At 41.4% G+C, this 23,831-nt stretch overlaps 1 protein-coding gene across 5 annotated transcripts in view; it reads left to right on the top strand.

Annotated features, from left to right (window-relative positions):
* The window catches only part of LOC307010394 (isoaspartyl peptidase/L-asparaginase), a 28,402-nt gene extending 13,710 nt beyond the window's left edge, over positions 1–14,692 (top strand). For 4 of the 5 annotated variants that reach the window (XM_079635016.1, XM_079635018.1, XM_079635017.1 and 1 more), the window contains exons 4-7: positions 2,003–2,160; positions 9,349–9,467; positions 9,672–9,782; positions 13,125–14,692. In XM_079635016.1, coding sequence (XP_079491142.1) covers positions 2,003–2,160; positions 9,349–9,467; positions 9,672–9,782; positions 13,125–13,330 — 594 coding nt within the window. In that variant the 3' untranslated portion in view covers positions 13,331–14,692. The remainder of the gene's footprint in view (positions 1–2,002; positions 2,161–9,348; positions 9,468–9,671; positions 9,783–13,124) is intronic. The other variant, XM_079635014.1, reaches the window with a different exon arrangement.
* Positions 14,693–23,831: the final 9,139 nt, after the last annotated feature.

The raw sequence follows: 23,831 nt of genomic DNA, 5'->3' as shown, positions 1-23,831 counted from the left end.
AACTACTGCAATGTTTAAAATATATATTTTGTCCATTTTGTTTTCATGGTGAAAACAGGCAAAACAGGCCTTCAGACACCCCAACTGGATTATGGAAAGGATAATTACTGATAATTACACCAAGTGGAGCAAAAAGCTGCAGTAAAACTCGCTGTGAACACGCAAAATGTTTAGCAGAAATCGCCCCAAAAGGCCTCTGATTGGCTAAACAATAACAACAACAAAAAATCTTTATTTAACTTAACAGAGAACGAGGCTGTCGCTGAGATCGGCCTGATATCTCAGGTCAGTTATTTCAGAGATATCATCCAGGATTGTTTTCTGCACATTACATAAAGAAATCTCTTACATTACATTTAACTAACAGCGTCATATTTAAATAATGATCCACACAAAGAAAAAATATATCGGTCACAATATTTTAGATTATAGACAGCTGCTGATATGCAAATGATATATGGTAGTAGGAGATATGCTATATCTAATAATTATTATGTCCAAGAGATTTTCCCTTTCACCGAGTTCACCTTGCAAGGCGTTGGACATGGAGGAAACAAAACCCAAAGAGAATACATGATAATCGATTAGCTGCAGCACCTGTCTTGACTGCCCCAAAAGACCTTGGCCTTACAGTGGATTGGCAGATCTCCTTAATAGCCAGTATTAAAAATTCATCAGGTCTTGATCAATGCTGCGATCAAGCTTCACTGACCTCGTGCTCTTGCTTTGCAATCTAAAATGCACAGTACTTGACAAAGAAAAATGACATTAATAACGTGTTAATATTTAAAAGTTTCCTAAATCAGAGTTATGGTTTAATCCATTGTGATGTTGTGCAGAAAGTTACACAGAGAAATAAAATTGTATTACTAGAGACAGCATATTATATCAGTTCAACATGGAGATGTACACAGTAAATATGGAAATAATGCAAAAGTGTACATGTTGAAGTGTAGTTGTTTTATGCTGTAAACATATCATATTTATCATTTTTGTTGTGGTGTTTATGTGGGAGATCAACACATGATGGCACACCCAAGGAAATCAGAATACATCAGAAAGACTAGTACTGATTTAGTCAGCGCAAAGAACTAAACATGTCAAAACATGTCAAACAAGGCTAAACTCAATTTGTATCATGTGCATTAAGGCACTGCTGGACACTTGTTATAGAGATGTTTTGTAGGTCAACCGTAAGGGTAATTTGCCTTGGATTTCCTCTGGAATACTGAATGGATTAAGACTCAATTATGCCTTCTAAACATGATTTATGAGTAAAATAAGGTGCGTGGTTACATTAAATGATGAAAAGACTTTGACATGAAAGTTACATTATATGACAATGTTACTTCTTATGACAAGAAGCCCTGTTCTACAAAATAAGTCATACCTCCAACATGAATTTTTTATAGAGAACCCATAAATTGAAAAAGCTAGTATCTAAGCTGCTTTCTAAGTCACGACTTATTGAATACTCTTTCGAGGTCCACGTCTCTATTTCAGTGGTTCTCAACTCTGGCCCAAGAGGGCCACTTTCCTGCAGAGTTTATCTCTAGCCCTAATCAAACACACATGAACAAGCTAATCAAGGTCTTCAGGATTACTAGATAGCTACAGGCAGATGAGTTCAGTCAAGGTTTGATCTAAACTCTGCAGGAAAGTGTATCTCAAGAACCCCATGCTCTACTCTGTTTCAACTGAGAATAATAACCCAGCAGCTGTTTATAAAACTCATGGCTTCCCCAACACCAAGATTTAAACTATTCATAAAAAATGTCCAACTGAGATTTAAGTGAGGAGAAAGGTTAGGATCATGATTCTTCAGTAATACAGCACACTGTGAGTGCATATTAGCACCATTTGTTGTCATGCTTTTGGGATCTGATGCAGCGTTTGGACCCGGAAATGGTGACATGTGGTGTCAGACTTAACTGGATTGGTTAAAGTAAACATTTAGACTACTAATTATCTTTTTGAAACCTTTTTTGTGCTTTTTATTCAGACAGATCACGTCATGTTGACAGACAGAGGCGCGAGCATGTTTGCAGAGCGCATTGGTACTCCAGTAGCTCATGATTTGGTGACTGAGCCAGAACGTAAAGAGTGGGAACACTGCAAAAGCTATCATGCCGGAGTCAAAATGCTCTTCAACACACAATGGTGGGTAATTTCATGTTTGTTGCCAAATTGAGTCCTCTTAAAATAATGCGCCAAAATGTTGATTTCTTGATATACTTGATTTCAGAGATTTTGATGACCATATAGTTACAGAGTGGTCACATTAGTGCATTTTCAGTGAGATTGCACAGGCAATAAAAGGTCTGTTTTCCATGGTCAGTAATGTATCGATGAATGAAGCACCGCTCACACAGCAGTTATTTTCAAACCAAAGCAGCTTTCTGTTGGTAATAATATCTAAATCTATAACATTCTACAGATAACATTTAAACCTATAACATTTTCATCTCACAATTCTGACTTTTTTTCTGCTCAATTGCAAGTTTATATCTCCCAACTCACAATTGAGAGTTTATATCACAAATATGAGGAAAAAGTCAGAATTACAGGAGAGTTTGCTGCCACCATATAACACTTAATCACTGTTTGCAAACACCCAAATGATCTATTGACAACAGCATCTTTGGAAAGAAGTGTTTTCTTTTGTGTGCATGGAGAGAAAGATAAAATGACTGTTTCTCTTGAATGATTCCTCTTTTGAAAACACTAAAGTCGGCATGAAACGAAAGTTGCGATTGTCTTTTCTTTCCTATTTTGTCAAACAGGAGTTGATTGGATCGTTGAGTGACAGGTTGTCCCGCCCTCGCGCCAGTAAACACATCATCACAGAAGAGATTAGATGTTGTTGCATAAGGAGGGGAAGTTATTAGGATTACAAGGGCATATGAATTAAAAAAAGAATGATGTGCATGGATACATAATGTAGAATAAATCCTGAAATATCCCATGAAAAAAATAAGAATAGTAGATTTTGATTTCATGGTGATTTTGAATGATGATTCACGAGTTCGCCTGCCCATCCAGTCTTAATAATTAATGGAAAAAAATGAACTTGACTTGCTCTCCAATTTACCTAATTTCGTGGCAGTTTTGCATGAATATATTGTGGAATGTATACTGTGATAAATCATTATCTACCCTCTTTATTCTTTTACCTTTATTTTATTATACTGATTCTAATGATGCCTTGACATAACGTTCTTAATCGTTTAGTTTTAAAGGGACGGTGGTTCTCCTTGGCATTGAGGCCATGAGTTGATAATGGCAGCATATTCTCATGCTGGCCTGCACAGAGCTCAGGTCATTCGCTGAGGCCTTCAGGCAGTGCAGATAGAGCTGTGTGGGCTCCAGCAAAGCAGCCTTACCTGCCTCCTCCACTTCCCCAGGCTGAGTGTTGAGTAGTAGTGGAGTCAGGGCCATGGCGGGGTGTAACCTCAGCCCCCGAGGGAGTCTGTAAAAATAGTGCTGTGGAGGTGCTAAGTGACAGTTGGCTGAGCTACTGCCTTTCATCCCACCCCGCTGTGGCTTCATTATTGATAGCCTCCCTCTGCTCGCCCTGTATACCAGCATCACTGGGCTTTTTAACACACAGGCCCTAGAATTCAATTACCCTCCACCTTTATTTAGGATTACATAGCATACCTCTGCCCTGCTGGTTTGACCAGGCTTTTATAAAACCACAGAGGTGCCAATACTTATTCATGCCATGGTGATCACATTGTGGTTACAAATGTAAAAAAAAAAAGTTGCAATTTTCTACACTTAAAGGTAGGGTAGGCACATTCGGAGAGGCTAGTAATAGCAAGCTAGCTTTGAAAACAAAAGATCCCACCCTCTAAAGCAACACCTTCAAAAAACATTAAAGCATTCTGCTAAGTGTCACAAGAGATGGCGTTAAATTACCTCATGTCTCAAAGCGCATAACATTACAATAATAATTAAAGCTGCAAGCAGCGATTTTAGTTCCACTAAAGGCACCAGGGTGGCGGTGCCACCGGCTTGGGCCCTCCATCGCTGCTTGCAGCTTTAATTATATATATATATATATATATATATATATATATATATATATATATATATATATATATAAAAAATAAAAAAAATAAAAAAATATATATTATGTAAATTCTTCCCCCCCCCTATTTTTAACATATATATTATTATATATATAATAATAATATATATATTATTAACATTTTTGGATGCTAAACTATTCTTTTTATAGGCTTTGTACTTTGTACACTTTGTACACTCACGTTCCAATATAGAAAAATTAAAAAAAATTATTATGAACGGCACAAACTGTACAAATGACTATTTAAACAGAGCAGTGTAATTTTTATATGTAAGGTTGACTATTTTATTATTATATTTTATTAAGGCTATAATGAACATTCTGCGATGTCAAGATTGCAATGCTGGAATGCTGTGTGTGTGTGTGTGTGTGTGTGTGTGTGTGTGTGTGTGTGTGTGTGTGTGTGTGTGTGTGTGTGTGAGGCTCGATCGAACAATGGAGACATAAAAACATACTCCGTCATTTTGTTCATACAGACCATCATTCAAAATGCAAAGTGTTTCCTTATATTTGTGTACACTCGCAATGAAACACAACATTGTGCTTTTGTTAAACTATATACTCTTGTCAAACTGTAACCTACAACTGTCACCCAACCAAAATCACACACACACACACACACACACACACACACACACACACACACACACACACACACACACACACATCCCCCCTCCCCTCCCATCCCCACACAGACAGACACACACACACACAGAATGGCAGAGAGACAGAGAGAGAGAAAATACACATTCAAACCACAATATCTGACTTCCTGTTGGTCGGAGCTAATGACTGTAAATTAGAAAGTTGTCCGGATCGAAGAGAAGAATATACGTACCGAGTTTGGTTACTGTAGGTAAAACTATAACTAAGTTATAACACACTTTATGCATCCTTTTTTAATCATAAATTTGTTTCCTCGCCACGGCCAAACCGTTCGAGATATCAAAAATCCCCTGGCAATTTATCATCTTCCATGTCTTGACTTCATGCTGACCGAGTTTCGTGGTCATCGGATGAATTCTCTAGGAGAAGTGTTTCAAATGCGAGAGCAAGCGTTCTCCAATCAACCCGTAATAGCCGACTTCCTGTTGGGCTGGCGTAAAACTTGACCCAGGGAAAGTTGTTCGGCCCGATTAAATCTATATGTGTACCGAGTTTCATATTAATTCATGCAAGCGTGTTTGATATACGGACAAGTGTTCGAATCCCACGCCCCACATTTGACCTGTGTGCAAAATTTCAAGAGTTTTCGAGCATGTTAAGGCCCTCAAAAGTGCCAGAGATTTTGCACACAGCAGAGAAATGGTTAAACTAAACTACCCCCCCTCCTCACACACACACACACACACACAGAGACGCAGAGGGGCAGAGGGAAAATGCTCCAAACAGTACACATTCAAACCAAAATATCTGACTTCCTGTTGGTCGGAGCTAATGACTGTAAATTAGAAAGTTGTCCGGATCGAAGAGAAGAATATATGTACCGAGTTTGGTTACTGTAGGTAAAACTAATACCCCATTTTTGACTAAAGGTGGCGCTACTGAGCCCCTTACCACGCCCGTTTCTGAAACTTCGCACATGTCTATTACACAATAAATGTCAAATGCATGTTGAGTTTCATGCAATTTGAAGCATGTTAAGAGCCTCAAATGCATCCAAAAAGAATATAAAAGTTTAAAGCGTTGCCATGGCGACAGTATTAAAGATATCAATAATCCTTTCACAGGTCTACATCTGTCGTGTGTTTACATTATACAGATGAAGTTTGAAGCAAATCGGGTAAAAATAAGAGGGTGATTTCAAAGCATTTCGAAAGTGACACACTTCCTGCTGCCAGTTGGTGGCGCTATAACTTTGACTCACAATAGTCACATCCATGTGATCGGCTTCTTACAGCGAACACACTGCTGAAGTTTCATCAAGATCAGTTCATGTATGAGGATGTTATAACACACTTCCTGTTTCCAATATTCGCCATAAATTCGTTTCCTCGCCACGGCCAAACCGTTCGAGATATCAAAAATCCCCTCGCAACTTTTCATCCTCAATGTCTTGACTTCATGCACACCGAGTTTTGTGGTGATTGTTTGAATCGTCTAGGAGGAGTATTTTAAATTCCATTGCATGTGTTTTTTAAACTACGCCAAATAGCCGACTTCCTGTTGGGCTGGGGTAAAAAGTCAGAGCATGAAGGATATATGAACCGATGAGATCTATAAGTGTACCGAGTTTCATATTATTTCATGCAAGCGTGTTTGATTTATGGACCAAGTTTTCGGACCCCGTTCCAGGGGGCGCTGTCGAGCCCCCCTGCCACGCCCGGGTACCAGCTTCAGTCGGGCTCTAATGGCCGCGGGTTCTGACCAGTGTGCAAAGTTTCAAGAGTTTTTGAGCACGTTAAGGCCCCCAAAAGTGGCAAAAACCTTGAAAAAAAATTTATTATAAAGAAGAATAACAAAAAATCCTTAGAAGAACAATAGGGCTCTGCGCCCTTTCAGGGCTTGGGCCCTAATGAATGTAAACAACTTACAGAGCTTTACCTGACTGCTTCAGATTCATTTCGGCGTTGATGTGATGCCATAGAAACGCAAAATCTGAGTCTGAGGACATGAACAGCTCCGAGTAGAACGTCACGACGGGTTGCCATCTTGTAATTATGGTTATGGCATGGCATGAACGCAGCATAAGCTCGTTGTTTGGGTTTGTTCACTTGGCCCCACCCCAAACTCACGCTATTGGCTGAGCCAGTGTTGCTGTGCTGGGGTGCTGTGCATACAAACAGCATATCATAATAGAGTAATGTAGGTATGAAGTCACTTTGTAGGCCAATCGGCGATAGGATTTTCCCATAAGCTTTTGGATTATTGCTAAAAACAAGCTTTGTGATCAACTAAAGTTTATGATAGTTGCACGTTTTGTCCATCAAGATAATTATGAACACAACTTTTATGAATTTAGAAACCAATGTGCAGTCGCCAGAAGTAAAAAGCCTAAGGTAGGCTATAAACGAACTACACCACGGTCCCACAACTTCAGTCACCATCACTAAGCTTCTAATAACTCTTTCAGTTTTTATCTAAAAACATTTTCCCAGAACTTTTGAGTTAGAATAGTTTGTAAGAGCACAATTATAAGCATAACAATACTGTAAAAGCAGACTGAGCTACGGCGTGATGGCGTTTAATCTCCTCAAGTCCTATTTAGCCACTTGGTAGCAACCACCTTTTCCAAGATGGGAATAATATTGATGTATTTTATGTCGTAGGATGAAAAGTGGTGAAAGTGTCTTGAGCTTGCGTTCACCACAGACCTTATTTCAGCAATTTAACCAAAACCCCGTTCAAAAAACCCTTTGACTTCGGGACGATGGAACTGGAAGTGCTAAAATGTTAACTCGCTTCCCTAACCCTCATACTGTACTGCACCACTCTACTCTATGCCACAGTGTTTTTCTTTTCATAATCAACATATAATGGCTTACTGATATCGCTGAATATTAACATGGAATAGATAGGAGATCGAATTTTAATACTGAAAAACTGAAAAAAAATTATGGAAGCCTTATTGTCTCTCAAAAAACTATTTCAACTAGCGAATTTGTTTCTAACAATTTTATGTTTATATTTCCCAATGGGATTTTATGTTTTGCATTATGACTTCTTTAAATCTTGAAATTGTGATTTTTATAACTCACAATATGTCTTGGATATTTTTCAACTGCATGACTGTCTCACATTTACATTTATTCATTTAGCTGACGCTTTTATCCAAAGCGACTTACAATTGCTATATATGTCAGAGGTCGCACGCCTCTGGAGCAACTAGGGGTTAAGTGTCTTGCTCAGGGACACATTGGTGTCTCACAGTGGATTCGAACCCGGGTCTCTCACACCATAGGCATGTGTCTTATCCATTGCGCCATCACCACCCCTCACAGTGTGACTTTCTTATTTTAAACATCTAACAATTACCTTTTATTTTTTACACTCAGACAGAAACTAGCTTCAATGTACAAAATGTATTCTGTCATGTAGTTTTAGTGGTTAGTATGTAGAAAATACATTTGCAACAAAAAGTTAAGACAACCACTTGTTCTTCATAATGAGAACTCGATTAAAACTTTTGTTCCAATATCTGCACAGTTCATTAGGCTGTTTATGGATGTGTGAAGATTTACTGCAAAACTCTGTGATCACTTTGAAGTGTGAAATACAGTCCGCCGTCAAGCTGCTTTTAAAAGCCATTTTCACCTGAACCGATGAGCAAGATCCAGCCATCGCCGGTGATTTAAAAGAGCAATCAAGCGCCTGCCAAAAATGATTGATGTCTCGAATCTGGAGCCTGACAAGTGATTCTTCGCCAGCTGCTTCAGACAAATATTCTCCACGAGGACCATGTTTGCTCTCGCATTTCTGGGGAGAACGACATGGAGGCAGTTTTCTTTCATTTCACCTTGAAGCATTGTCCTCCATGTGACTTCAAACTCATAACACACGCTTGTTTTCCACAGCCCTGCTGCCTTAATCAGAGTTTCATGGGATATGGAGCCTGTGAAACACAAGGGTCTCTGTTCATCCCACTTTCTGCATGCTCTCTATTCTATTTCTTTTAAAGTGATCTAGCTGGGAAGACTGATGTGCACATCACAAGAATTCTGTTTTGTTTGTTTTTTTGAAGAAGAATGCATACTTTCTTATGTGTCTACAGAAATATCACGACTGATATAACACTTTCCCAGCAATCTCTCTGAGTGTACTTTGCTAGACTAGCGGCTGTGATTCAGAGTGGCGAAGGGCACTTATTCTCACTCTCTTCCTTTGTTGACAGGCAGATGATGAGGAGTCATTTTCAGGTGTGGTGGCACTCTTAAAAGCATGTGAGAGATTGTCATTAGCACGCTCCCTTTCAGACATCTCTCACATCACCAGAATAGAACTACGTGCATTTTTTCTTCAGGACTGAAGTTCACATAGGAAACAATAGTAATTGCACAGAGGCTAAATTTAAAAGGGAGGGAGGGTTACGAATGTAGCGTATCAAGTTGAATTCCGGGACAAAAGTCTGTCTGATGAAGAGGAGCTAAAAGAGGCACATCTCTGAGTGTGATGAATTATAATGCTCTCTTTCAAAGCAGCTTTTGAAAATAGCATGTCTGAAACCATAAAATTAAAGATCTGAGAAAAGAAAATCTCAGAGCTAATCTTTATTATTTAAGGTTATAGAACTTTTTGTTTTTTTTGTATAATTGTAGGGGCCATGATACTGTCGGAGCGGTGGCTCTGGATTCTTTCGGTAATGTGGCGTGCGCTACATCCACTGGAGGAATCAGAAACAAAATGGTGGGAAGAGTCGGGGATTCTCCTATTATAGGTGAGTCCGATCAGAGATAGAGGACAGAGATAATCTCAGTGTCACACCAACATTCATTTTGAAGCAGTGCCTCGATTGAATGAGCCATTTCGGTTTGAAGGTGTCAGCTCTGATCAATACTCAATTGTCAGAGTGTTTTCTCCTGAGGTAACGCACATTAACGTCCGACTCTCTCTGCGCTGCTGTCTTTTCCTGTGCGATAAGGATCTGGTGGATATGCAGACAATAGAAGTGGCGCGGTCTCCTGTACTGGTCATGGAGAGTCTATTCTCAAAGTCACCTTAGCCAGATTAATCCTCTTTCATATGGAGCAAGGTATGAGACTTTTACACTAATCCTGATGAGTGTGTGAGTGTGCATGCGTGCTCGTTTACCTTTAAGGGCTACAAAAGTGTCCATATTTTCTTAATTAATTTCGTGCCTAATCCATTTTGCAAAAGAGAAAATTCAATATGCACTACCTTTCAGAAAACTACCCTTTTTTTTTTTTTTTTACAAAATTACTTTTATTACGTAAGGATGAATTACGTATAATGAAAAGTGACAAGGATATGTATAATGATACAAAAAAAAAAGTATTTACAATTAAAGAATCCTGAAAAAATGATCACGGTTTCCAAACACAAGAAAAGAAAAGTTCTCAACATTGATAAGATCATTTTTTCTGAGCACTTAATCAGCATATTAGAATGATTTCTGAATGATCATGTGACTCAAGACTGGAGTAAAGATGCTGAAAATGTAGCTTTGCCATCACAGGAATAAATTACATTTATAGACAACAGTTTATTACTATTATTACTGTTTTACTGTATTTTTGATCAAATAAAGGAAGTCTTGGGGCCCTATCTTGCACCCAGCACAATTGACTTTGTATGCCGATGCATGTACTGTATCATTCCTATCAACCCATTTTAGATTTGCGAGATCCGCCCACAAAGTTACTTGCGTTTCGCGTTTGATACTTGCGTTTCAGACCGTTAAAATAGGGCCCTTGGTGTGCATAAGAGACCTCTTTCAAAAACATGAACAAATCTTACAGGCCTCAAACTTTTGAACCGTAAATAAAAAATGTTTTATATGGGTGCTAACATGTCTTTTTCTACCAATTTTAGGTTAATATTTTATATGAATGTATAAGTGTATATTTTAGGTCTTGTAACTAATCACTGTTTCTTTACATGTAGCCTACAGCGTGTCAGCATTTGTAATCTTCACTTTTTAATTAATCCTATTTACAGTATAATTATACACCTCATCAAGACAGAAGTCACGTAAGCTGTGTGCAAAACAATTGTAAAATAATTATAGCTATTCAAATCATAATAGGTGTTGATGGAGTTTGTATTATCACACTGATGTCAATTATAATATTTGAATACTCCAGTCAGATGCCAGGTTAATCAATATAACTTTTATTATTACATAAAACAACATAAAAAAATCATTATACAATGATGCTAAATGAGTTAATTTTCAATATTTTTTACTTGTATATTTTGAGTGAAAAATCTTGTTTTACCCTAGCTATATGTCATTCCCTTTTTTGTTTTTTTCTATAATGCAATATGTTCATATTGTTTTGTCTTGCGAGGTCTCGATCATCTCTACTCCTTTACCCTCACCCACATGTTGCTATTATTATCAGATTTATGTATAACCAAGAAGAACGAATGTCCAAACACACAAAAACTGGATGCTGCTGTTGCCAGTCATTTTAATTGGTGTGTGTGTGTGTGTGTGTGTGTGTGTGTGTGTGTGTGTGTGTGTGTGTGTGTGTGTGTGTGTGTGTGTGTGTGTGTGTGTGTGTGTGTGTGTGTGTGTGTGTGTGTGTGTGTGTGTGTGTGTGTGTGTGTGTGTGTGTGTGTGTGTGTGTGTGTGTGTGTGTGTGTGTGTGTGTGTGTGTGTGTGTGTGTGTGTGTGTGTGTGTGTGTGTGTGTGTGTGTGTGTGTGTGTGTGTGTGTGTGTGTGTGTGTGTGTGTTGCGCTGCCACAGTAGGCAGATGATAATGAGGTGTGTGTTTGTCTGTCTGTGGAAAGAGTGTGTGAAGGGGTCAGCAGGCTATTGTTCACTTCGACATTCTGCGGTAATGATACTGCAAGTACAACCACTCTGTTTATATTATATTCATTATTTTATCAATTATTAGGCTTACCACTATGGTCTTGACTTATGGTCGATCTTTTTTCTTTCTTTCATATAATTATTATTTCATATCAATGCAAGTTAGAATAAATGATTGGTACATTTAGCACTCATTACCATTACTTCATTATTAATAAATATAGTGAGTATAAAAGCTTTGATAGGTGGCTAGAAGCCCATGAGTCCCCAGGTAAAGCAAGACATGAATTCACTGCTCTTATAAGGAGTGAGGTGAATTAAATATAGAACTAAAAATATATATATATTACATTGTAGTTAAAAGTTATTTCTAGTCCATATAGTAAAAGTAATGTGCTAAATAATATCGCTAGTAAAAATGATGTTAATGATGTTAATACTGTTGCAGTCTTGTTGCTAGACTGATGTTTTCTATGTTTAACTTTTTTTTTTACCGCATAGTTGCAACACTAAGACTGATGGAACGAGCAAACCATGAGAGAAACATATATTGTTCACTGTGTGACCTGGACAGGGTCACCAAGGACACATACACTGCGGGTGCAGTGTTTCATTATACGGCACACAGAGATCAAATGCTCTTGATTTAGTTTTATTTTTTTTCCTGTTCTGCTGGAAAATACCAGGAAAATAAGAGCACAATAGAAAATGTTGTATGGAAAAAAGTCTCTTTTGCTCACCAATGCTACATTTATTTGATTTTCTGGGTATTATTATGATATGATAAGATGAATTGATATATTATGATAATTTATTCCTGTAAAAAATTATAGTTGGTTTAACTTTAAAAAAAAGTAAGTTACCTTGTTGTCTTAAAATTAAGTTAATACAATGAAGGAGATTGGTTTAATAAACAGAAACTCAAAATATTATGATATCTGAACCACATTAATTATCTAGGTTGATTTGACAAAAGAAAAAGTTGTGATAAATCATAAAAATATTTTTTTACAGTGATGGCAAAGCTGAATTTCCAGCAGCAATTACTCAAAAATCATTATAATATGCTAATTTGATGCTCAGAAACATTTATTTGTATTATCAATATTGAAAACAGTTAATATTGCTTAATATTTTTGTGGAAATCACAATATATCTTAGGATTCTGGATGAATAGAAAGTTCAAATGAACAGCATTTATTTAAAATATAATTTTTTTGTAACCATGTGAAAGTCTTCACTGTCTTTTTTGAGCAATACAAGTATTGATCCTTTTGTTCCCAAAACATATTTGACTTACCCCAAACTGTAGAACGGTAGTGTAAGTTTCAGAGAATATAGTCAAGCATTACAAGGATGCAAAATAATACATTGTGTATGATAATAGCAGGTGTTAGATTAATAGATGTTCAGACTTGGGTAACCTTGGAGGTTTTAATCTTAATGCAATTCACATTGTTCAACAGCATTGACAGAATTAGCTTCTGATGACGTACAGCATAAATAACTGTTCAGCTGATGCCAGCTAGATAAGCTTGTGCTGCTTACTTTGCTGACACTGCCTCAGACTGGAGTGTTGTCTGTGTGATGCAGGGGACTCCTCCACCGCGGCCGCCGCCGCCTCACTCCAGTACATGTGTGAGCGAGTGAAGGGATGCGGAGGTGCCGTTGTTCTGTCCTCCAGCGGCGACTGGGCCGCCAGCTTCACCACACCACGCATGGCTTGGGCCTCCATTAAAGAGGACGTCCTGCACTATGGGTTGAATCCGAAAGAAGAGTTTACAGAGATGCCGAAATAATTTTTAATTGAATTGACATTCAGCTAGTTCATTAGTTTGTCTTGTTGCTTTGATCAGTCAGTCCGGTTTAATTTCATTTATCCTTTATTTATCCATTGATCCTCAGTAGTAATGAGCTCTTTTTCACATCAAGGAAACAAATACTCTTCGATTCATTGATTTAAAAAAAGTCATCTTTGACTATTGACGTATGAAAATATTTTAGTACCATTTAGTTCCTACTAAGGGTTAGTTCACCCAAAAATTATAAGTATGTCATCCTTTACTTCCCCTCAAGTTCCAAGCCTGTATAAATGTTTTGTTACCCTGAACAAAAAAGAAGATATTTGGGAGAATGTTTGTAACCAAGCAGATCTCTGGCCTCATTGACTACCATAGTATTTTTTTCCTAATATGGAAGTTAATGGTAAAATCTGTTTGGTTACCAACATTCTTCAAAATATCTTTATTTGTGTACAGCAGACAACAAGATATTTATACAGGTTTGGAACAAATTGAGGAGGAGTAAAGGATGACGGAAGAAGTTGTCACCTACTGTAATAACAGTGTCCGTATGAACAAACAATAGAGATATAATATAGGGTTGAAACATGTATAGTGTAAGTGACTACATGTAGAAATTATCGAAGTGTTCTGATAAGCTTAACCCACATTTAATGAATAATGATAAGAGTTATCTAATATTTATGTATGTTTCCACAAATTAGTGCATAGACATCAAAAAATATAATGAAAAATATAACAGAGAAATGTATAACAGCCAGTGTTGGGGGAAGTTACTTTTAAAAGTAATGTTACAATATTGCATTACTCCCTTGAAAAGTAACTACAGTAATTGCATCACTTAGTTACATTTTATGGAAATTAATGCATTTACTTTTGGCAAATGTAAAGGCCATTTCCCTCCAAAAGTGAAATGAATAAACAGTAGAGGGCGCAGCACACAAATGTGTTTGAGTAAAAGTCATTTTTCTTATTGGTATGATTTAATTGGATCATCAAATGCCAGCAGCAAAGACATCGGTTAATAAAGTAAGAATAATTACATGTAGGCTATTTGTATTATTTGACATAATTAATGATTGCAGGTTTTCTTAATATTCGGAGTTTGCATTTCACTGTTTTTATTCATTCTAAGGAATACTGAATCTGTTTTTGTGCAAGTGAGATGAGTAAATGCATGCGCACATTATAGTCTACAATAAGCTTCTTGTTTACACAGCGCACACAAGTAATCTGATTACATAACTCGCGTTACTTGTAATGCATACCCTCAAAGCTGTATTTGGTATTCATTTAATGTTGATTGTGCGGTTTTTACTTTATTAAAGATGAATATTAGCTACCCCTTCATGTCTTCAGTCGCTTCATTTCAGATTTTTTTGTGAAGGGTAATTGGTGGATCTTGAAGATAAAAAAAAATATAGACCTATTTATGTATCTTTTAAAAAGTGAACAATACTCCCACTGATTTGTGAATAATATGCTTGAATTTTTGTTTGCTTCTCTTTTGTTTGTGAATAAAGTAGCGGCGATATTCTGAAATGGAAATGAGGCGGAAGCTGTTAAATTACTCCAGCCATGGGAATTGATGCTTGAGTAAAAAAATTAGAAAAGTTTTTGCAACTGCTCCTAGTTAGTGTCTCCTTAGTTGTCCCCCTCTCCTTTATATATTTATTTATTTTTACATTTTGTTTCAAATTAAGGTCTGGCTGTCTAGGATTACTATATACAGTATAAAGGCAAAAACTATACAGATGCTATCCAGCTTATTTTTCAACACGGAAGTAAGGCGTTTACTGTGAATGTGATGTGAGAGACGTATTAGCCACTATATGGGAACGAGATATCAAAGTGCAGTAAACTGTAAAACTGTTTGCACTACAAACCAGCGAGTTTATTATTAAGGCAATAGGCTACATTCAAATAATATGGTAAGAAATACCAGTTCGCAATATTAAGCAGCATAAATAGCGGTTTTGTACAGCTAAAATGAAGCGAATTAAACCGGAAGTCAGACATTAAAATTTAATGGTGCCCTGAAATAGAAGTTGAATGAGTAGAAATTTGCACTCTTTTAACAATTCATTTTAAACCATTAATTTTAGACATCAGCTTCCAAGATTGATGTATCCTCAAATATAATAAATTAGCCTACTGTAGTTCTTCTGCATTATAAAACAGTAAAAACCCATTGTAACAAAGCAAGGTATGGAGGAATCTCAGGGACAGAGTTCTCTGCTTCTCCAAAAAAGTTAAAGTTTTTCTCCTCTTTTAATCGTAGAGGGAGCTGATTATTCCATAGTGATTCCCGAACCCCCGCTGAGTGCAGCACCTCTACAGCAATTAACATTTTGACATGTTTGATCAATCATTCAGACTACAAAAGAAAAAAATAAATAATTAAGGAAAGATTATTAGCCTGGATGCATCCTCTGTATTTGATCAGCGCAGTGCTGTTAGATCAAAGCATCGCACAAAGTGTGGAGAGACATCACCATAACACAAAAGTGTGCTTCCTCAACTGAAAAAAAGATAAACATTATGCAGAGAGCAACCCCTCTGAGGTTTAAATGAACATTTCTGACTCCAGCTGAAGTAGGTCAGTATTTGGGATTCCTTGTTAAAACTTGACAAGTGAACATTTTTCCAAAATGCCGAGACGTAGCCAGCCCATAGGCGGATTAACCATTTGGGCAATTGGGCATGTGTCCTCCAGGGGCACCCCGTCCAGGGGGGCACCACGCAACTATTTATTTGTCTTTTATTAATATTTTTTACGCATTTCTAGCCTAGGCCTATTCATCATAACGTTCTAAATTCCCTGAATGTTTCACTCTGCTCCGCGCTAGGCTAGTGGAAACGCACCATACAGATTCTTTGAGTGTGCTGTGCCGTTTTGCATCCTTTCAATCGAAATGAAAGTATACCACACTTACTGAGTGTAAACGAGTGAGTTTCTAGATTTTATTTTCAGTTCAAAACCTCACAAAACAATGTAGCTATAGAGATGTTATTCCAAGACCCGTCTTAAAACTTGGCATGATGTTTGCATTTCATTTTTCAATTGTCTAGATTTTCCAGCATACTCGACTGCCTCTGGGCTAGCCTACTCTGGACCTATTATGCAAAATTCACCTTTATTAGGTGTTTGAACACAGATGTGTGTCCACGGTGTGCGTAAACAACCAGCCTATGGTAAAGATCCACCCAATTTTATAATCTCCATATATCATTATCAATCTCTCACAACAAGCTGTTTCAAATTTCCCCTACTCCTACGTAAGAGTAGGGAAATCCCGCCCCCGACTGGTGACAATCGGCCCTAGATCCCGCCTTTCCACTGCACATGACAAACGACAGCCGTCGGACCAATGGAGAGTAGTACGGGAGCTGTAGGCTACGATCATATGCATATGCGGAAATTTCGGATCCGATTTGAGCTTCGGATGCGTTGAAATATCGGAACTTCTGCGGCTAGACCGCATGCGACCAGTCGACCGAATGTGATGTATTTTAATCAAAACTATGAGCGCGCAGCAAGAATTACCAATATGTTTACACTTTAACGTCATTCTGTAAACGCTATTTCTGCAAAATGTCGGTTATTACTAATAATGGCAGATTTTTATTTCTTTTTTATAATTATTAAATCAATATTTATATTGATTAGCTCTATAAAATCTACTATGTTTTTATTTTAAATGCATTGAGGGTCATTTGTTTTGTGTGGATATAATCATGCATGCATTACATTCATTAAAATTAAAATCATTCACTAAGCAACAGTCCGACATTGTAACTAAACTAAACAATACTATCTCCATGCATGCAGCATATATTTTCTGGCTCTGTGGGCATCCTAATACAGTTCACACACAATAACCTATACAACAGTTTATATTAACATGACGGTACAGGCTATGAGATGAATAAACATAACTCCACAACATCTAAGTTACATAAATGTATCCACTAACCATTAACGTCCATGTACAGTCAATGCAGCCTCTTCCCAAGTCTCTCCATCTGTGTCTGACTCTAGTTCAAACAAGGCCGTATGCTACTGGGTAAGTTTTTTTTAAAAATCGAAAAGCCCAAAGATCTGTATCTCTGCTAAATGAATTTAACATATCTTCGAGATACCCTTTATTTTTAAGTTTCTTTTTTCTTTTTTGTGTTTCAAGTTATACTTACTGTTAGAAATGAATTGAGTCCAACAAAAGTGCCCCAGTCTCTGTCTTTATTCAGGCATGAATAAACAATTCTTTCAGCGCTGGAGAGAGAGAGTTCTCTAATCTCAGACAATAGTTTACCATAGATATAGGAAAAGTATAAGGGGGAGTATTACCCCTTCAACCAATAAAACGTACTCGGTTACTAACGTAACCTCGGTTCTCTCTAGGAGAGGGAACGAGTACTGCGTCGAAGAACGCTACGGGAAAGATATTTCTTTGTCGAGATTGAAGCCAAAAATTAATCCTTAAAGGGATAGTTCACTTTAAAATTAAAATTCTGTCATCATTTACTCACCCTCAAGTTGTTTCAAACCTGTATTAATTTATTTCTTCTGCTGAACACAAAGAAAGATATTTTGAAGAATGTCAGTAACCAAACAGTAGTCTGTACCCATTAACTTCCATAGTAGGAAAAAAAAATACTATGGAAGTCAATGGGTACAGACTACTGTTTGGTTACTGACATTCTTCAAAATATCTTTCTTTGTGTTCAGCAGAAGAAATAAATTAATACAGGTTTGAAACAACTTGAGGGTGAGTAAATGATGACAGAATTTTAATTTTAAAGTGAACTATCCCTTTAATTTTGTAATATTGTAAAACGCTTTTCTGAAGCATACAACCTAGGCGGAGCAATACAGCTCACCCATTGGCTGCTCTGCCAGAAAAGCACAGCCTATGCGAGGCCAGGACGCTGACCAATGAGGACGCTTCGCGCCCTTCTGCGTCACCTCCCGCCCAAACAGGCGTGGCCTAGGCCTATAAATACGAGCATAGCTGTCTAACACGCCGATTTTCGTCAATGAAGCGACGCAGCGTGGACACGCACGGCATGAGACGCAGTACTCGTTCCCTCTCCTAGAGAGAACCGAGGTTACGTTAGTAACCGAGTACGTTCTCTTACGTAGAGTTCTCTCGTACTGCGTCGAAGAACGCTACGGGAACCCTATGCAAACCGCCGTGCGTGTTCTTGGATCGACACAGACACCTAAGGGCGCGCGCGCCCTGGTATACAAGCGCCTACCCCAAGAAGTATAGGGAGAGCGGCTAAATAGCATCATCCCTTATAGTAGTGCCTCTTAAGGCATAATAGCATATATATGTAAATATAGATATATATGAAGGGTAATAGCATGCTCATGGGACACATTGTCAGTGAGTGATGCTTAAACATTGAAGTGACCTGGGCCGCAGCGCGGGGCAGGAACACTTATACATATTAGGCATTGAAGTGACCTGGGCCGCAGCGCGGGGCAGGAGCACTTGTACATATTACCATTGAAGTGACCTGGGCCGCAGCGCGGGGCAGGAACACTTATACATAGTCTTCTAGACCGAGAGCAGTTTAGCCTGCAACGCAGGAACCTCTAGGTTACAGAACCTAATAAATGTAGACGGGGAGGCCCAGCCTGCCGCCATACAGATATCATGTAACGAGATTCCGCTATACCAAGCCCATGAAGAGGCCATGCCTCTCGTGGAATGTGCTCTGATGCCCAAAGGGCATTCCAAGCCTCTAGATGCGTAGGCTAGCGCAATGGCGTCCACTACCCATCGAGATAGACTCTGTTTCGTTGCGGCTCGTCCCTTGGAGCGCCCGCTGAACGAAACAAAGAGCTGCTCCGTCTGTCGAAAAACAGCGGAGCGGGACACGTAAGCTCTTAATGCCCTGACCGGGCAAAGGGAGCTATTTCCGTCCTCTGAGGCCGGCATGGCCGACAGGGAGATGACCTGAGCCCTGAACGGTGTGTTGAGGGACTTAGGCACGTACCCATGCTTCGGTTTCAATACGACTATAGAGTCGTTTGGCCCGAACTCCATACAAGAAGCTCTCACTGAGAGCGCTTGCAAGTCTCCCACACGCTTCACTGAAGCGAGAGCCAAAAGAAACACGGTCTTGAGAGACAGGTGTTTCATGTCAACTGAGTGAATAGGCTCGAAAGGGGCCCCTTTCATAGCGTTCAACACTGTAGAAAGGTCCCAAACGGGGACTGAAGGAGGCCTTGGAGGGTTTAACCTCCTGGCGCCTCTCAGGAAGCGGACCACCAGGTCGTTCCTGCCTAGTGAACGGCCAAGCGTTGGATTAACGAACGCTGATATGGCAGCCACATAGACTTTGAGCGTGGATGGGGTTCTTCCCTTATCCAATAGCTCTTGCAAGAAGGAGAGAATCTCCGGTTCTCCACACTGAAGTGGTGACAGACCTTGATCTGAACACCATCCAGAGAACACCGACCCTTTGGAAGCGTAGAGCCGTCTAGTAGACGGAGCCCTAGCTTGTTCGATCGTGTCTAACACTCCTCTTGGGAGGTTAGCGGGTACCCGTTTATGGCCCATACGTGTAGGGACCAAAGCTCGGGGTGAGGATGCAGAATCGAGCCCTTGGCCTGTGAGAGGAGGTCTCTCCTCACTGGAATCGGCCACGGGGCAGTACTTTTCAGTCGCATCAAAGCTGGGAACCAGGTCTGATTCGTCCAGAATGGAGCAACTAGCAGTACTGAGCATCCGCTCTCCTTGATACGCTCCAGCACTTGAGGCAGGAGTGAGACAGGAGGAAAAGCATAGAGCGGGCGGCGGGGCCAGACTCTGGCCAGCGCGTTCGCGCTCTTCGAAAAGAGTTCTGGGCAATGAGCGTTTTCCTGGTTTGCAAACAGGTCTATTTCCGCCCTGCCGAACGTTTTCCACAGCAGACGCACTGTCTGTGTGTGTAGGGACCACTCTCCCGTAGGAACGTTGTTCCGTGAGAGTCTGTCCGGGCCTACGTTCAAGTGACCTGGCACGTGCATTGCTCTTAACGAGCGCAGGTTGTGCTGGGCCCACACCAGTATGCGTTCCGCTAACCTGAATAGGTTCCGGGATCTCACGCCACCCTGGCGGTTTATGTAGGCTACTACCGACATGTTGTCCGAGCGGACCAGGACGTGGTGTCCTTTTATCCGGGGACAGAAGCGCCTCAGCGCAAAGTCCACTGCCATCATTTCCAGGCAGTTTATGTGCGGTAGTTCGGCTCGCTCTGACCACTGGCCAAAGAGCGGACTGCCGTCGAGCAGTGCTCCCCAGCCTGAGGTGGACGCGTCCGTGGACACCACCTTCAGGCTCGAGGAAGTCCCCAGGCTTACACCTGACCGGTACCAGTCTGACGCTCTCCATGGTGTCAGGGCTGAAATGCATTCCTGAGTGACCTTGAGGCGATAACGACCGTGTAACCATGCTCGGCGCGGTACGCGCGCTCTCAACCAGAACTGTAGTGGGCGCATGCGCAGCAGGCCCAACAGTGGCACTATGTGGCCGCTGAGGAAGGATTTCGCCATTGCAGGGTATTTTGCCTGCGCTGTGATGACAGCTGTGCTGTCATAGACAGTGAGTTCAGATCCAGTCCTAAAAAGGAGATCCTTTGACTGGGAAACAGTGAACTTTTCTCCCAATTGACTCTCAGACCTAAGCACTCGAGGTGATCGAGAATTAGGGTCTTGTGGCGGACGCGTTCTGAAGGTGATTGAGCTAGAATCAGCCAATCGTCCAAATAATTCAGAATTCGAATGCCGCGGAGTCTCAGGGGTGCCAGCGCCGCGTCCATGCACACTGTAAATGTACGAGGTGCTAGAGACAGGCCGAATGGCAGGACTGTGTACTGATATGCCTGGCCCCCGAAGGCGAATCTCAAAAATCGCCTGTGACGTGACGCAATTTGTATGAAAATACGCGTCTTTCAGATCTATTGCCATAAACCAGTCTCCTCGGCGAATCTGCGCGAGGATAGCTCTGGTCGTGAGCATTCTGAACTTTCGCTTTGTCAGCGCTTTGTTCAGATGCCTGAGATCTAAAATGGGTCTGAGACCCCCGTCTTTTTTCGGTTCCAGAAAATATCTGCTGTACAGACCCCCTTCGCTCTGAGCTTGAGATAAAGGCTCTATGGCCCCTTTGCTCAATAGCTTCGCTATTTCGGCTCGAAGTAGATGTGCTACTTCTGTTTTCACCGTAGTTTCGACTTTCTCCGTGAAACGGGGAGGGCGTCGATGAAACTGTAGCGAATAGCCTCTTTTTATAGTCTCTAGCACCCATTCTGAGACCCCGGGAAGTCATTCCCATGCATCTGCACGTGTGACTAGGGGTTGAATGTAATCTGGGCCCTGGTCGCGAAATGGCGGCGACACGAGAGCAACCGTGTGCTGTGACATGGACGCCGTGGCGTGTGAGGCGGGGGGCATGTTTAACACAGTATGCATCCCGCGCGCGCGCTCAGCTCTCTGTGTCGAGAGAGAGCGCGCGGGACGAGTCCCGTAGGGCTCGTGATGTTTGTGAATAAACGTGGGCGCTTGGTGGCGGGCACATTTATAACACCGGGAACACTGTTTTTGTGTACTGACTGACCGTTCGTTAGTTTCGTTTTTACAGAAAACCGCGGAACGTGCAGTGTGTAGTGGTTGTGGGCACTTGGCAGTGGGTCACGCTCACTACATGTAAAACACAATCGGCATGAGCCGATTTTATGTGTGCAGACCCTGTGTTGTTCAGGGCTGTGCTTGCACGGGTTGAAAAACCGGGCTCTGGTCGCGAAATGACGGCGACACGAGAGCAGTCGTGCGCTGTAACATGGGCGCCATTGCAGCGTGATGCGGGGGCGCGCTTAATCGAGCGGGCAGCCCGCGCGCGCTCTCAGCTCTCTCAGCTGAAAGAGGGAGCGCGCGGTGCGAGCCCCGTACGGCTCGGCATGTTTGAGAATAAATGTGGGTGCGTGAACGCGGGTACATTTATAGCACTGGGAAGTACTGTCTATTAGAACTGACTGACCGTGCATAGGTTTCGTTTCATAGAAACCGTGTGACATGTAGCTTGTAGTGATTGTGGGCGCTTGAAAACGGGCACGCTCACTACATATAATGCACAATCGAAATGAGTCGATTTATGTGTGCAAGCCCCGTATTGTGCGGGGCTGTGCTTGTGTGTACAGATGGGCACTGGGTCGTGGGCATACAGTTACACACATTACATCATCGGCCATGGCCGGGACACCGTGTAGCACAGAGAGTACTGTCTATCAGAACCGACTGACCGTACATTCGTTTCGTTTTTACAGAAACCACGGGACATGCAGTGTGTAGTGATTGTGGGCACTGAAAAGCGGGCACGTTCACTAGCTTACATGTGAAGCACAACCGACACGAGTCGATTTTATGTGTGCAAGCCCTGTATTGTGTAGGGCTGTGCTTGTGTGTACGAATGGGCACTAGGTCGTGGGCATTACGGATACACACATTACACCATCGGCCGTGGCCGGGACACCAGTAAATACATTTTCAGATTTACCTGGGGCGTCGTGAAAACGGCGTCTGTGTGCAGGCAAACGGGCATTGATGCCGATTTGGTGACTGCAAAATACACTGGCACGGTCGCGAATGTTGGGACTGTGCGAGCGAGACATTTTAGTGAAATCCGGCCGCGGCGGGATTTTAACACTGTAGCTTTCCTCGAAGCAGAAATGCGCATCCTGGCTGAAAACGGGGCTTTCCGGGACTCCGCGATTTCTTCGTGAATTCAGGAAGAAAAAGGCGCGGGTCGTGAGGACGGTAACGTACGTTCCTCTGCAGAAAAGCAGCCATCCAGCCGGTAAGCGCATCGATGCTGGTCTTTCTCCGTCGACGCTCACGAGCGGCGGGGGAGGGGAGATCCTCGGAGCTCGCCCATCCCTCGCTACCCGAAGCGAGGAGAGAACAGCAGTCGTCCTTCACAGACACGGCTTCATCTTCCTCATCCATGACGGACGCGGCGGCACACAGCGGCCCTTGTCCGTCGGTCAGAGAGTCCAGCGAAGCGGGCGGAGGAGCTAGCGGCAGCAGCGGCGAGCACCTCGTGGTGAAGGGAGGTTCCGGGCTCCGCTGAGCACGGCGCTTTTCACGGCGCGGCACTACAGCGGGCGGAAAAGGGTGCAGCTTCAGTAAATGAACGCCAGGCGAGTCCGCAGAGTCACCGTAGGCATCAAATTACAGCGATGGCAGCCGCCATCGACGAGAGCTGAAGCTGCGTGATACTCACAGGCAGGAAACACAGCACGTGGTCCCTGTCGCTGAGCGGGGCTCTACACGAGCCACAGGAGGTGCGAGACATCTTGAAAAAGACGCTCGGCTCTTTTAGTGTGGAAAAACTGTGTGACGCGACGGCGAACACACACACAAAACACACACACATAATGTAAAGGATATTCCACGCCGGAGAAGCGCAGCAGGGAACGGCGGCTGAAGGCGGCGATGACCAGCGGCTTCAGG

This window comes from Phoxinus phoxinus (assembly GCF_949152265.1).
Source record: "Phoxinus phoxinus genome assembly, chromosome: 14".
Lineage (NCBI taxonomy): Eukaryota > Metazoa > Chordata > Actinopteri > Cypriniformes > Leuciscidae > Phoxinus > Phoxinus phoxinus.
Note: the sequence above shows the minus strand (reverse complement) of the source record. Positions and strands in the feature narration are given on the sequence as shown.